This window comes from Balaenoptera musculus, chromosome 14 (assembly GCF_009873245.2).
Source record: "Balaenoptera musculus isolate JJ_BM4_2016_0621 chromosome 14, mBalMus1.pri.v3, whole genome shotgun sequence".
Classification (NCBI taxonomy): Eukaryota; Metazoa; Chordata; class Mammalia; order Artiodactyla; family Balaenopteridae; genus Balaenoptera; species Balaenoptera musculus.
This window is the reverse complement of record NC_045798.1, coordinates 66,030,833-66,046,062: the sequence shown is the minus strand read 5'-3', so window position 1 is coordinate 66,046,062 and position 15,230 is coordinate 66,030,833. Positions and strand designations below refer to the sequence as shown.

Genomic DNA, 15,230 nt, shown 5'->3' with positions numbered 1-15,230 from the left:
GTTCCCTTTGTTTTTGGTGTCTGCCCCCAGTGGCTAAGGTTGGTTCAGTGGTTGTGTAGGCTTCCTGGTGGAGGGAACTCGTGCCTGTGTTCTGGTGGATGAGGCTGGATCTTGTCTTTCTGGTGGGCAGGACACGTCTGGTGGTGTGTTTTGGGGTCTGTGGACTTATTATGATTTTAGGCAGCCTCTCTGCTAATGGGCGTGGTTTTGTTACTGTCTTGCTAGTTGTTTGGCCTAGGGTGTCCAGCACTGTAGCTTGCTGTTCATTGAGTGGAGCTGGGTCTTAACGTTGAGATGGAGATATCTGAGAGAGCTTTCACCGTTTGATATTACGTGGGGCCGGGAGGTCTTTGGTGGGCCAATGTCCTCAACTCGGTTCTCGCATCTCAGAGGCTCAGACCTGACACCCGTCTGGAGCACCAAGACTCTCAGCCACCCAGCTGAGAAGAAAATGGAGGAAAAAAAGAAAGAAAGAAAAAGTGAGAGTGAGAGCGAGAGAGAGAGAGAGAGAGAGAGAGAGAGAGAGAGAGAGAGAGAGGGAGGGAGGGAGGGAAAAGAGAGAGAGAGGAAGGAAGGAAGAAAAAAATACAATAAAATAAAGTTATTAAAGTAAAAAAATTTTTTTAATTATTAAAAATAAAAAAGTATTAAAGTAGTTTAAAAAGAAAAAGAAACAGAGAGCAACAAAACCAAAAAACAAATCCACCAATGATAACAAGTGCTAAAAACTATACAAAACAAACAAAACAAAACGGACAGACATAAAGAACCCTCGGACAAATGGTAGAAGCAAAGCTATACAGACAAAATCACACAAAGAAGCATATACATACATGCTAACAAAAGGAGAAAAAGGAAATATATATTTTAAAAAAAGGAAAAGAGCAACCAAATCAAGAAGCAAATCTCCCAATGATAATAAGCTCTAAATACTAAACTAAGATAAACATAAAACCAGAAACAAATTAGATGCAGAAAGCAAACCCAAAGTCTACAGTTGATCCCAAAGTACACCGCCTCAATTTTGGGATGTTTCGTTGTCTATTCAGGTATTCCACAGTTGCAGGGTACATCAGTTTAATTGTGGAGATTTAATCCACTGTTCCTGAGGCTGCTGGGATAGATTTCCCTTTCTCTTCTTTGTTTGCACAGCTCCTGGAGTTCAGCTTTGGATTTGGCCACGCCTCTGTGTGTAGGTTGCCTGAGGGCGTCTGTTCCCCCGCCCAGACAGGACAGGGTTAAAGTAGCAGCTGATTAGGGGGCTCTGGCTCACTGAGGCCAAGGGGAGGGAGGGGTACAGAATGCGGGGTGAGCCTGCGGTGGCAGAGGCCGGCATGACGACGTTGTAATAGCCTGAGGCACAACATGTGTTCTCCTGGAGAAGTTGTCCCTGGATCACAGGACCCTGGGAGTGGCAGGCTGCACAGGCTCCCAGGAGGGGAGATGTGGATAGTGACCTGTTTCTGCACGCAGGCTTCTTGGTGGCTGCATCAGCAGCCTTAGCGTCTCATGCCCGTCTCTGGGGTCCACGCTGATAGCTCTGGCTTGTGCCCATGTGTGGAGCTCATTTAGGCAGTGCTCTGAATCCCCTCTCCTCACGCACCCCGAAACAATGCTCTCTTGCCTCTTAGGCAGTTCCAGACTTTTTCCCGGGCTCCCTCCCAGCTAGCTGTGGTGCACTAGCCCCCTTCAGGCTGTGTTCACACAGCCAACCCCAGTCCTCTCCCTGGGATCTGACCTCTGAAGCCCGAGCCTCAGCACTCAGCCCCCACCCCCCACCCGCCCCAGCAGGTGAGCAGACAAGCCTCTCAGGCTGGTGAGAGCTGGTTGGCACCCATCCTCTGTGCGGGAATCTCTCCGCTTTGCCCTCTGCACCCCTGTTGCTATGCTCTCCTCCACGGCTCTGAAGCTTTCCCCCCGCCCATCCCCAGTCTCTGCCAGTGAAGGGTCTTCCTAGTGTGTGGAAACTTTTCCTCCTTCACAGCTCCCTCCCAGAGGTGCAGGTCCCAACCCTATTCTTTTGTCTCTGTTTTTTCTTTTTTCTTTTGCCCTACCCAGGTACGTGGGGATTTTCTTGCCTTTTGGGAAGTCTGAGGTCTTCTGCCAGCATTCAGTAGGTGTTCTGTAGGCGCTGTTCCACATGTAGGTGTATTTTTGATGTATTTGTGGGGAGGAAGGTGATGTCTATGTCTTACTCCTCCACCATCTTGAAGCTGTCCCCCCTGACGGTTTATTCTTTATTGTCTATCAGTTTCTTGGAAGTGTGGCTAGTAGTACTGAATAGTAGTAATAATAATAGCAACTATTTATTGAATACTTGCTTGTGCCGGATAATACACTAAACACTTAATACCCACGATTTCACTTAACCTTAACGATAACTCTTAAGACGATACGACAGTCATATTTTACCACTGAAGAAATTTGAGTGTCAGGAGAGTTTAAAGAACATCCATATAGCCAAGATTTGAACTGTCCATCTAGCTCCAGAACCTGTGGGCTTTCTACAGTATCCTACTGCCTCTAGTCCAGTATCCATTTATAGTATCACTGAGGATTTCTTTTCTCTAAGGGATACATTACACTTAAAGTATCACTTAGTAAATATACCCATTTTCAAACCTGTTATCTTTACAAAGAATGATTGAAGATAAATTAAAATAACCTTGCAATGTAATTTAAGTAGAAAAAAAAACAGGATAATTAGCCATTGACAGGACTGGACAGTTCTCAGTTAGAAATAAGTTTGTGAATAAGGATTTTTATTAGTGTTTTGATTGTTTTAAGGTGAATGAAGCTTTTGCTCCCCAGTACTTGGCAGTTGAAAAGAGTTTGGATCTTGACCCAAGTAAAACCAATGTGAATGGAGGGGCCATTGCTTTGGGTCACCCATTAGGGGGATCTGGATCAAGAATTACTGCACACCTGGTTCATGAATTAAGGTATGTGCTAGAAATTGTTGCTTTTCAGATTTGCCATCTTTTGTGTAAATGCATGAATTTAGGTTTCCCCAGAACAATCCAACGTTTTTCATTCTTCTTCGTACCGCCTCGCACTGCTTCTCGCCAGGAACAGGTTATTTGGGTACCGCTTTTTCAGTAGCCCTTATAGATGACTCAGTTGACTTGTTGGTGCCTCTGCTCTTGGGATGCTCGCTTTTACTCACATTTGCAGTGCAGCCACTCAGCACATGTTCACTGAGGGCCTAGCGTACATCTGGCCCCATCCCTGGTGCTGGTGCAGAGCAGCGAGCCCGTGATGAGACCCTGGTTCTCATGGCACTTGCATTCTAGTGCCAGTTATAGGAGTAAGACACTATTATTTAAGAAAACAAAATACTGATCTAGGTGCTGTCATTTAAGAAACCTAAGCAAACTGACAATTTGGGTCTGAGCTAAGTTTTTCCTTCATTGTTTCCAGGGTTCCAGGAGGAGCCTTCTGTGTGTTTGATACTTTTCAGTTTTAATAGAAGAGCTCCTCCTTCTGTACAGTGTATTTTGGATCATTTTGCTCTGTTAGTAGGGAAATTGCAAACAAAACCAAATATGTCAGGGCAGAAAATCACTCTGCCTCCCTGTGAAGTTAAGGTAAATGGGACTTCTATTTCACTTAATGATTGAGATGAAATGAGTGATTGATGTGCACAAAAAATAATTCCTTGATGGTTTCTCAAGTTTATTCTATCAGGACTGAAGAATTAGAGCAGATGGTACTTTAAAGGTGTCTGATTTTTATGAAAGGGACATGAAATGTTTCTAAATTATCTGACCTTTCATATGGACAAACTTCAGTAATTATACTTATTCTAAGGTTCATAAAAATCTAAAACAAATAAATCAAAGGGGCTGAGTATTGACTCCCCCTTCTTCAACTTCCAGTTTATCCCAATTACCTCCTGTCCTCACTCCTTCCTCACAGCAGCCTAAGCTTTTATATTTGTTTCAGCCTCCCTCTTCTGTGTTACTACTTTTTTTTTTAAATAAGAATATTCAGCTTTCCAAATTCTTTCTCCTCTTTTCTCCAATATTGAGGACTGGAGAAAAGATTGAGCTGATGAGCTGAACAAGAATGAATAATGCAAATGTGACCATTATAAATACTGTTTACTTAATTATCTAATTCTGTACATTCTTTATTCAAGTAGATTTCAGCCACTGCTTTCTTTCTTAGGCGTCGGGGTGGAAAATACGCTGTAGGATCGGCCTGCATTGGAGGGGGCCAAGGAATTGCGGTCATCATTGAGAACACAGCTTGAGGAGAGCAGGGAGCCTGCCCTGGTCCACGCTCACATGACTTGGCCAGGCCACAGTATGCCAGGTGACCTTCAGAGAAGCTGTGAAGGTCATGCCATGCCCTGCACTGAGAGTGATTGAGTTTGGTCAAGGAATGGTGAGGCAAAGATGCATTTATCATGAACAAGAGCCCGTGCCAGAATAAATTCTCTCAAATTTGTACCAAATATGCTGCATTTCTGAACTAAAATCCAACTATAGAAGGCCTTAAACAGAATTGTATCCTTGCCTAATAACCACCGCTTATGTCTTAGATAATATGATTGCAGGGAAATTGAATAAATCCTGCCTTAACTTCAGCTAATCCTTTCCTATCGTTTCTTGTATTTTTCTAAATTTTTAATTAAGGTAAAATACATATAACATAAAATTTACCATCTTAATCATTTTTAAGCCTATAGTTTAGTGGCATTAAATACATTCACATTGTTATGCAACCATCACCACAGTGCATCTCCAGAATTCTTTTCATCTTGCAGAACTGAAACTCTACACCCATTAAACAACTCCCCATTCCTCCCTCTCTGCAGCCCTTGGCAACCACCTTCTGCTTTATGTCTCTATGCAGCTGACTCCGACAGGTCCCTCATATAAGTGGAATCATACAGCATTTGTCCTTTTGTGCCTGGCTTATTGCATTTAGCATAATGTTCTCAAGTTCATCCATGTTTTATCATGTGTCAGAATTTTCTTCTTTTTTAAGGCTGAATAATATTCCATTATAGATAGATAGATAGATAGATAGATACCACATTTTGTTTTTTCTCTCATCTGTTGATGGACATTTGGGTTGCTGCCACCTCTTGGCTATTATGAGTAATGCTGCTCTAAACATGCGTGTACAGATATGTATTCATGGCCTTGCTTTCAGTTCTTTCAGGTATATACTGAGAAGTGGAATTCCTGAATCATATGATAATTCTGTTTTTAATATTTCAAGGAATTGCCATACTGTTTTCCGTAGCACCTATACTATTTTACACTCCCACCATTATTGCACAAGGGTTTAAATTTTTCCATATCCTCACCAATACTTGCTGTTTTCTGTTTCTTTTTTATAATAGCCATATTAATTAGTACGAGGTGGGAGGATTGGTTCAAGATGGCGGAGTAGAAGGACATGCACTCACTCCCTCTTGCGAGAGCACTGGAATCACAGCTAACTGCTGAACAATCATCGACAGGAAGACACTGGAACTCACCAAAAAAAATACCCCACATCCAAAGACAAAGGAGAAGCCACAATGAGATGGTAGGAGGGGCGCAATCACAATAAAATCAAATCCCATATCTGCTGGGTGGGTGACTCACAAACTGGAGAACACTTATATGACAGAAGTCCACCCACTGGGGTGAAGGTTCTGAGCCCCACGTCGGGCTTCCCAACCTAGGGGTCCGTCAATGGGAGGAGGAATTCCTAGAGGATCAGACTTTGAAGGCTAGCGGGATTTGATTGCAGGACTTCAACAGGACTGGGGGAAACAGAGATTCCACTCTTGGAGGGCACACACAAAGTAGTGTGCACATCGGGACCCAGGGGAAGGAGCAGTGACCCCATAGGAGACTAAACCACACCTACCTGCTAGTGTTGGAGGGTCTCCTGCAGAGGCGGGGAGTGGCTGTGTCTCACCGTGAGGACAGGGACACTGACAGCAGAAGTTCTGGGAAGTACTCCTCAGCATGAGTCCTCCCAGAGTCCACCATTAGCCCCACCAAAGAGCCAGGTAGGCTCCAGTGTTGGGTCGCCTCAGGCCAAACAGCTGACAGAGAGGGAACCCAGCTGCACCCATCAACAGTCAAGCGGATTAAAGTTTTACTGAGGTCTGCCCACCACCAGTCCCTCCCATCAGAAAACTTACACAAGCCTCTTAGATAGCCTCATCCACCAGAGGGCAGACAGCAGAAGCAAGAAGAACTGCAGTCCTGCAGCCTGTGGAACAAAAACCACATTTACAGAAAGATAGACAAAATGAAAAGGCAGAGGGTTATGTACCAGATGAAGGAACAATATAAAACCCCAGAAAAACAACTACATGAAGTGGAGATAGGCAACCTTCCAGAAAAAGAATTCCAGAATAATGATAGTGAAGATGATCCAGGACCTTGGAAAAAGAATGGAGGCAAAGATCAAGAAGATGCAAGAAATGTTTAACAAAGACCTAGAAGAATTAAAGAACAAACACCTAGAAGAATAAAGAACAAACAAACAGAGATGAACAATACAGTAACTGAAATGAAAAATACACTAGAAGGAATCTATAGCAGAATAACTGAGGCAGAAGAATGCATAAGTGACCTGGAAGACAGAATGGTGGAATTCACTGCCGCGGAACAGAATAAAGAAAAAAGAAATGAAGACAGCCTAAAAGACCTCTGGGACAACATTAAACACAACAACATTCGCATTATAGGGGTCCCAGAAGGAGGAGAGAGATAGAGAAAGGACCCAAGAAAATATTTGAAGAGATTATAGTCGAAAACTTCCCTAACATGGGAAAGGAAATAGCCACCCAAGTCCAGAAAACGCAGTGAGTCCCAGGCAGGATAAGCCCAAGGAGAAACACTCTGAGACACATAGTAATCAAATTGACAAAAATTAAAGGCAAAGAAACATTATTGAAAGGAACAAGGGAAAAACAACAAATAATATACAAGGGAACTCCCATAATGTTAACAGCTGATTTCTCAGCAGAAACTCTACAAGCCAGAAGGGAGTGGCATGATATATTTAAAGTGATGAAAGGGAAGAACCTACAACAAATATTACTCTACCTGGCAAAGATCTCATTCAGATTCAACGGAGAAATCAAAAGCTTTACAGACAAGCAAAAGCTAAGAGAATTCAGCACCACCAAACCAGCTCTACAACAAATGCTAAAGGAACTCCTCTAAGTGGGAAACACAAGAGAAGAAAAGGACCTACAAAAACAAACCCATAACAATTAAGAAAATGGTAATAGTAACATACATATTGATAATTACCTTAACTGTGAATGGATTAAATGCTCCAACCAAAAGACACAGGCTCGCTGAATGGATACAAAAACAAGACCCATATATACGCTGTCTACAAGAGACCCACTTCAGACCTAGGGACACATACAGACTGAAAGTGAGGGGATGGAAAAAGATACTCCATGCAAATGGAAATCAAAGCTGGAGTAGCAATACTAATATCAGATAAAATAGATTTTAAAATAAAGAATGTTACAACAGACAAGGAAGGACACTACCTAATGATCAAGGGATCAATCCAAAAAGAAGATATAACAATTATATATGCACCCAACATAGGAGCACCTCAATATATAAGGCAAATGCTAACAGCTATAAAAGAGGAAATTGACAGTAACAATAATAGTGGGGGACTTTAACACCTCACTTACACCAATGGACAGATCATCCAAACAAAATTAATAAGGAAACACAAGCTTTAAATGACACAATAGACCAGATAGAGTTAAGTGATATTTATAGGACATTCCATCCAAAAACAGCAGATTACACTTTCTTCTCAAGTGCGCACGGAACATTCTCCAGGATAGATCACATCTTGGGTCACAAATCAAGCCTCAGTAAATTTAAGAAAATTGAAATCATATCAAGCATCTTTTCTGACCACAACGCTATGAGATTAGAAATCAATTACAGGGAAAAAAACGTAAAAAACATAAACACATGGAGGCTAAACAATACATTACTAAATAAGCAAGAGATCACTGAAGAAATCAAAGAGGAAATCCAAAAATACCTAGAGACAAATTACAACAAAAACACGACGATCTAAAACCTATGGGATGCAGCAAAAGCAGTCTTAGAGGGAAGTTTATAGCAATACAAGCCTACCTCAACAAACAAGAAAAATCTCAAATAAATAATCTAACCTTACACCTAAAGGAACTAGAGAAAGACAAACAAACAAAACCCAAAGTTAGCAGAAGGAAAGAAATCATAAGAGCAGAAATAAATGAAATAGAAACAAAGAAAACAATAGCAAAGATCAATAAAACTAAAAGCTGGTTCCTTGAGAAGATAAACAAAATTGATAAACCATTAGCCAGACTCATCAAGAAAAAGAGGGAGAGGACTCAAATCAATAAAATTAGAAATGAAAAAGGAGAAGTAACAACTGACACTGCACAAATACAAAAGACCATGAAAGATTACTACAAGTAACTATATGCCAATAAAATGGACAACCTGGAAGAAATGGACAAATTCTTAGAAAGGTATAACCTTCCAAGACTGAACCTGGAAGAAATAGAAAATACAAACAGACCAATCACAAGTAATGAAATTGAACCTGTGATTAAAAATCTTCCAACAAACAAAAGTCCAGGACCAGATGGCTTCACAGGTGAATTCTATCAAACATTTAGAGAAGAGCTAACACCCATCCTTCTCAAACTCTTCCAAAATATTGCAGAGGGAGGAACACTCCCAAACTCATTCTATGAGGCCACCATCACCCTGATACCAAAACCAGACAAAGATACTACAAAAAAAGAAAATTACAGACCAATATCACTGATGAATATAGATGCAAAAATCCTCAACAAAATACCAGCAAACAGAATCCAACAAAACATTAAAAGGATCATACACCATGATCAAGTGGTATTTATCCCAGGGATGCAAGTATTCTTCAATATATGCAAATCAATCAATGTGATGCACCATATTAACAAATTGAAGGAGAACAACCATATTATCATCTCAATAGATGCAGAAAAAGCTTTTGACAAAATTCAACACCCATTTATGATAAAAAACTCTCCAGAAAGTGGGCGTAGAGGGAACCTACCTCAACATAATAAAGGCCGTATACGACAAACCCACAGCAAACATCATTCTCAATGGTGAAAAACTGAAAGCATTTCCTCTAAGATCAGGAACAAGACAAGGATCTCCACTCTCACCACTGTTATTCAACATAGTTTTGGAAGTCCTAGCCATGGCAGAGAAGAAAAAGAAAGAAAAGGAATACAAATTGGAAAAGAAGTGAAACTGTCACTGTTTGCAGATGACAGGATACTATACATAGAGAATCCTAAAGATGTCACCAGAAAACTACTAGAGCTAATCAATGAATTTGGTAAAGTTGCAGGATACAAAATTAATGCACAGAAATTTCTTGTATTCCTATACACAAAACATGAAAACTCTGAAAGAGAAATTAAGGAAACACTCCCATTTACCATTGCAACAAAAAGAATAAAATACCTAGGAATAAACCTACCTAGGGAGACAAAAGATCTGTATGCAGAAAACTATAAGACACTGATGAAAGAAATTAAAGATGATACAAACAGATGGAGAGATATACCATGTTCTTGTATTGGAAGAATCAATATTGTGAAAATGACTATACTACCCAAAGCATTTCACAGATTCAGTGCAATCCCTATCAAATTACCATTGGCATTTTTTACAGAACTAGAACAAAAAATCTTAAAATTTGTATGGAGACACAAAAGACCCCGAATAGCCAAAGCAATCTTGAGGGAAAAAAACGGAGCTGGAGGAATCAGACTCCCTGACTTCAGACTATACTACAAAGCTACAGTAATCAAGACAATATGGTACTGGCACAAAAACAGAAATATAGATCAACGGAACAGGCTAGAAAGCCCAGAGATAAACCCACACACCTATGGTCAACTAATCTATGACAAAGGAGGAAAGGATATACAATGGAGAAAAGACAGTCTCTTCAATAAGTGGTGCTGGGAAAACTGGACAGCTACATGTAAAAGAATGAAATTAGAACACTCCCTAACACCATACACAAAAATAAATTCAAAATGGATTGAAGACCTAAATGTAAGACTGGACACTATAAAACTCTTAGAGGAAAACATAGGAAGAACACTCTGACATAAATCACAGCAAGATCTTTTTTGACCAACCTCCTAGAGTAATGAAAATAAAAACAAAAGTAAACAGATGGGACCTAATGAAACTAAAAGCTTTTACAGAGCAACGGAAACCATAAACAAGACAAAGAGACAACCCTCAGAATGGGAGGAAATATTTGCAAACGAAGCAACTGAGAAAGGATTAATCTCCTAAATATACAAGCAGCTCATGCAGCTCAATATCAAAAAACAAAACAAAACAACACAATCAAAAAATGGGCAGAAGACCTAAATAGACATTTCTCCAAAGAAGACATACAGATAGATGGCCAAGAAGCACATGAAAAGCTGCTCAACATCACTAATTATTAGAGAAATGCAAATCAAAACTACAATGAGGTATCACCTCACACCAGTTAGAATGGGCATCCTCAGAAAATCTACAAACAAATGCTGGAGAGGGTGTGGAGAAAAGGGAACCCTCTTGCACTGTTGGTGGGAATGTAAATTGATACAGCCACTATGGAGAACAGTATGGAGTTTCCTTAAACGAAAAATAGAATTACTGTATGACCCAGCAATCCCATTACTGGGCATATACCCAGAAAAAACCATAATTCAAAAAGTCACATGCACCACAATGTTCATTGCAGCACTATTTACAATAGCCAGGTCATGGAAGCAACCTAAATGCCCATCGACAGATGAATGGATAAAGAAGATGTGGTACATATATACAATGTAATGTTACTCAGCCATAAAAAGGAATGAAATTGGGTCATTTGTAGAGACGTGGATGGATCTAGAGACTGTCATACGAGTGAAGTAAGTCAGAAAGAGAAAAACAAATATCGCATACTAACTCATATATGTGGAACCTAGAAAAATGGTACAGATGAACCGGTTTGCAGGGCAGAAATAGACAGATGTAGAGAACAAACATATGGACACCAATGGGGGAAAGTGGTGGGGGAGGGGTGGTGGTGGGATGAATTGGGAGACTGGGATGGACTTATATACACTAATATGTATAAAACAGATAACTAATAAGAACCTGTATAAAAAAAATAAAATAAAATTCAAAAAAAAATTAGTACGAGGTGATATCTCACTGTGGTTTTGAATTGCTTTTCCTAATTATTAGTGATGTTGAGCATCTTTTCCTATGCTTGTTGGCCATTCATATATCTTTTTTGGAGAAATATCTAAGTCCTTTTCCCATTTTTTAAATTGAACTGTTTATTTTTTGTTGTTGTTGAGTTGTCTTGTATTTTTAAAAAATATTTTGAAACCCAGTTCAATTTGTGTGTTGAGTGACGTTCATAATTCATTCTGAGATAAATGCCCAAGGAGCAAAATTACTGAATTTAGTCTTGATATTAATAAATGATATCATATTAGATTGATTTTTCCCTTGAATAAAGACAGTGCTGATTATGTATTATAACTCCTCAAATACATTTGAATCGGAGCATAGCTTCCTTAAGGAAGATTTATGTTCATTTTAAGGACCATATCTGTAAATGGAAAATGTGGAGTTGAGAAAGGCTACAAGTCAAGTCTCAGAAGAAGGCCTGTGTCACCCCTTCTCCCCCACCACCAGCACTTCCCAGCAGTCAGAAAGAAATGTTGTCATTAATGTTTATTACACTAGCCAACTAAAATGGGGAAACTGAGTCAGTACAAAGTAGCTATTATAAACCAATGGGTTTATGCTAAAATTTAGAGAAGCCACAGACTGACGAGAACAAAGTTTTGCCTGGATTTCATCTCCCTCCTTTAACTTTCCCAGTTTACCTAAATTATGTCCTGTTCTGCACACCTCTCCCTGGGGGACATTTGGCAATATCTGGAGGTGCGTTGGTCATGACTGGGGAGGGCGTGCGACTGGCACCTGGTGGGTAGAGGCCAGGGCTGCTGCTAAACATCCTACAACACACAGGACAGCCCCTCTAGCAAAAGATTATCAGGCCCCAAAATGTCAGGAGTGCTACTGTTAAAAAATCCTCCTTTAACCCTAAATCCAACCATCCCCTTCTCATGTTACCTCCCTGTTCTGTTTGTTCATATACATACATGGGTACATGTATATACACACACACACACACATTTTAATATGAAAGTATTCAGCTTTCTAAATTCTCCTGCTGAGATTATATATAGACCAATATTGAGGATCGGGGGAGAGGCTGGGAAGGTGAGATGAATGTAGTAATACAAATATGACTGGTACTAATTCTTCAAAGCATAAGCTCCTCATAAACACAGGATGTCTTCAATATATCTCAAGGATAAGCCTCGTCTCTCTCTTGCCCCACAGTCTCAGGTCTGGGTGTGGGTCAGCGGCCTTGCTGCCCTCCCACGCTGCCTCCAGAGCAGTCATCCCCTCCCTTTTGCAGAACCCTGTGCTATTTTGAGGTTCGTGTTGATTAATGATACCATCCTGCTGCTCTCTTTATTTCTGTCTACCGGCTTCATGCTCGGGTCTTTCCTCCAGTGACTGTATTATCACTGCTTCTGTCACCTTTTAAAAAATCATTAGATCATGTCTTAATTCTCGGAAACTTTAGCATCCAGTTGACCAAGGACCTCACAGTTCCATGACCAAAATGCCGATGACTTTTTCTTCATTCTGTATCAGATACCTGCTCCCTTGGTCATGTCAACAGAGATTGTCACTGAGCAAATAGCCGAAAAGAGCCCCCTCCTAGGGAATCTCCCAGCACAGTTTTGGTAAAGGTTTATCGCTTTTCCCCGTAAAAGTCTTATGTAGGATTTATTTTATGAGATTTTTTTTTCTATTTTATTTTCTACTTGGGTATTGCTAATGAATAGCTTTGGGGTATTATGTATCTAGGCAGCTTGCCCAAACCCTTGTTTTAGTTCTAATCATGTAGACAATATCTCATTTATTTTTATCGCCCTTTTGCATTAGGCTGGGACCTCTAATGCAATGTTAGGAGGGAAAAAAAGCCAAACCTAGAAATGTTCGTATTAGTTCACCATTCAGTGTGATCCTTACAATAGGTGGCAGATAGATGCACTTTATCAAAGTCAGGAAGTTTCCTTCTATTCCTAATGTTGCTAAGAAATTCATGAATAGTTGACTCATTCTTCAAACCACGCTAACCTGGCTTTGCCTCCACCACTTCACTGATCTTGCGAATGTCACCAACCACCTTCACATTGCCAAATCTAGTGAAACTTTTCTGTCCTCATCTTCTTTGACCTCTCCAAAACATGACACAGGTAACCGTCCCTTTGGTCTGTTTTTGCAGCTGTTCCTCTACTAAACCTCTGCCCGTGAGTTTTTCAGGATTGGGTGTGTGTGTGCTCTCCCTGGTGATGCCATCCCAAGTCACAGGACTCATCACGTTTACATCCCAACACTGGTCTCTCCTCTAGCTCCAGACTCCTGTACCTAACTGCCCTCTAGACATTTCTCTCACGAAACCCTCTCCTCCTTCAAGTCCTTGCTTCCTCAATTCCAGTACTTCAGGTCAGAAATCTGGGAGTTTCCTTGATTCCACCCTCTCCCTCACCCCTCATATCCAGCCCATCAGCAAGTTTTATCAATTCTTTCGGAATGTATCTCAAATCCACCCACTTCTTTTCTCCACCTCCACCACTTTGCTCCAAGCTACCAGAATCACTTGCCTGGATTACAAGAGCCCACCTCCATTCTTGCCCCTCTTCAATCATTCTCTAAAAAGCTGCCAGGGGCATCTTTTAAAAACACAAATTATATTAGGTCACCCTCATCTAAAGCCCTGAAACAGGTTTACATCACGCTTGGAATAAAATCCAGACCCGTTTCCCACCATGGCCTGCTCATGGTGACCCCCAACCCCTGAGGAGGTCTGGCCTCCACTTCCCTCTAACCTGAGCTCAGACTGTTCCTCTGGCTCCCCGTGCTTCACATATGTTGTCTTTCTTTGGGCTCCTCACATGCCATGCTTGCTCATCCTTTAGGACTGTGCCAGATCTCCCCTCTGTCTGCAATGCTGTTTCCTCTGCCTTCCCAGGACAGGACCTTCCCTACTCGTCCATCAAGTCTCAGATGCTCTCTCTTCAGGCAGGTGTTCTCTGTTCCCCCTAAGTTCCTCTCCCCAGACCGTTATGGAACTCTTCTGAGCTTGTATTCCCTTATTAGATTGTTTATCGTCTGTCTCTCTTGTTAAATTGTAAATTCCAAGAGGGCAAGGACTTCATGTGCCCAGTACAGTGCCTGGCACAAAATAGGCGCACAGTAATGTTGTGGGGATGGATAAATGGATGGGTGATGATTGAAGAAACTGAAGCATGAGAGATTTTTCTCAGAGTCACAGAGAAGTAGAGCAAGCAGCAAGTAGCTGCTCACATACAATTTACCTCTTCTATCTCCACAGATGATCATGGAAGTGGCTGTGTGCCTGGTCATACACACCTGTGTGCCCGTGTGTTTTCAAGAGAGAAGGGGTGGAAAACGGGGAGATTCTAATGGTGCTTGCTGCCTGGCACTAAGGATCAATAGAAACACTAGAGTGACCTTGGGCAGTTTACTTTGAACCTAACCAACTACATGTGGTAGAGAAGAGTTGGGAGAGAAACCCAAATGCATGAGGTTGCCCCTAGGACGACCATAGAACTTACCATCCAAGCCAGGTCATTTTCGAGAAGTGAAAGGGGACACTGTTAATAATTACCCGGCAGCAACAAGTATAAACTGGAATTATTTTGGCCAAGAATAAACAAACAGTATTTGTTCAGTTCAAGAGAGCTGAACAAATACTGTTTGAGTGTGATTGTTGGATTTGAAGATTATTAAGTCAGGGTAGACTTGTCGAGTGCTTGGGAGATGAGCAAATACTTGAAGGAGGTGACAGGTACCCGAGAAGAGTAGGAGAAACAGCCAGTGCATGGCCCTGAGAGAGAAGCGCGCCTGCTGTGCAAGGAGGCCAGCATGGTGGGAGCAGAGTGAGCGAGAGGAGAGTGGTTGAAGTCAGAGAAGCACCCTGGGTGTGTGCCATGTAGGGCCTTAGACGCCATTGCAGGGACTTCGGCTTTTATTCTGAGTAAATGGGAGCCACTGCAGCCTTCT

General features: G+C 41.3%; 1 protein-coding gene across 1 annotated transcript in view; it reads left to right on the top strand.

The window, feature by feature from the left end:
- The window catches only part of ACAA2 (acetyl-CoA acyltransferase 2), a 41,684-nt gene extending 37,088 nt beyond the window's left edge, over positions 1 to 4,596 (top strand). Inside the window, exons 9-10 of the mRNA XM_036823445.1 lie at positions 2,788 to 2,942; positions 4,171 to 4,596. Of these exons, the coding sequence (XP_036679340.1) occupies positions 2,788 to 2,942; positions 4,171 to 4,255 (240 nt within the window). The 3' untranslated portion in view covers positions 4,256 to 4,596. The remainder of the gene's footprint in view (positions 1 to 2,787; positions 2,943 to 4,170) is intronic.
- The last annotated feature ends 10,634 nt before the right edge of the window (positions 4,597 to 15,230 follow it).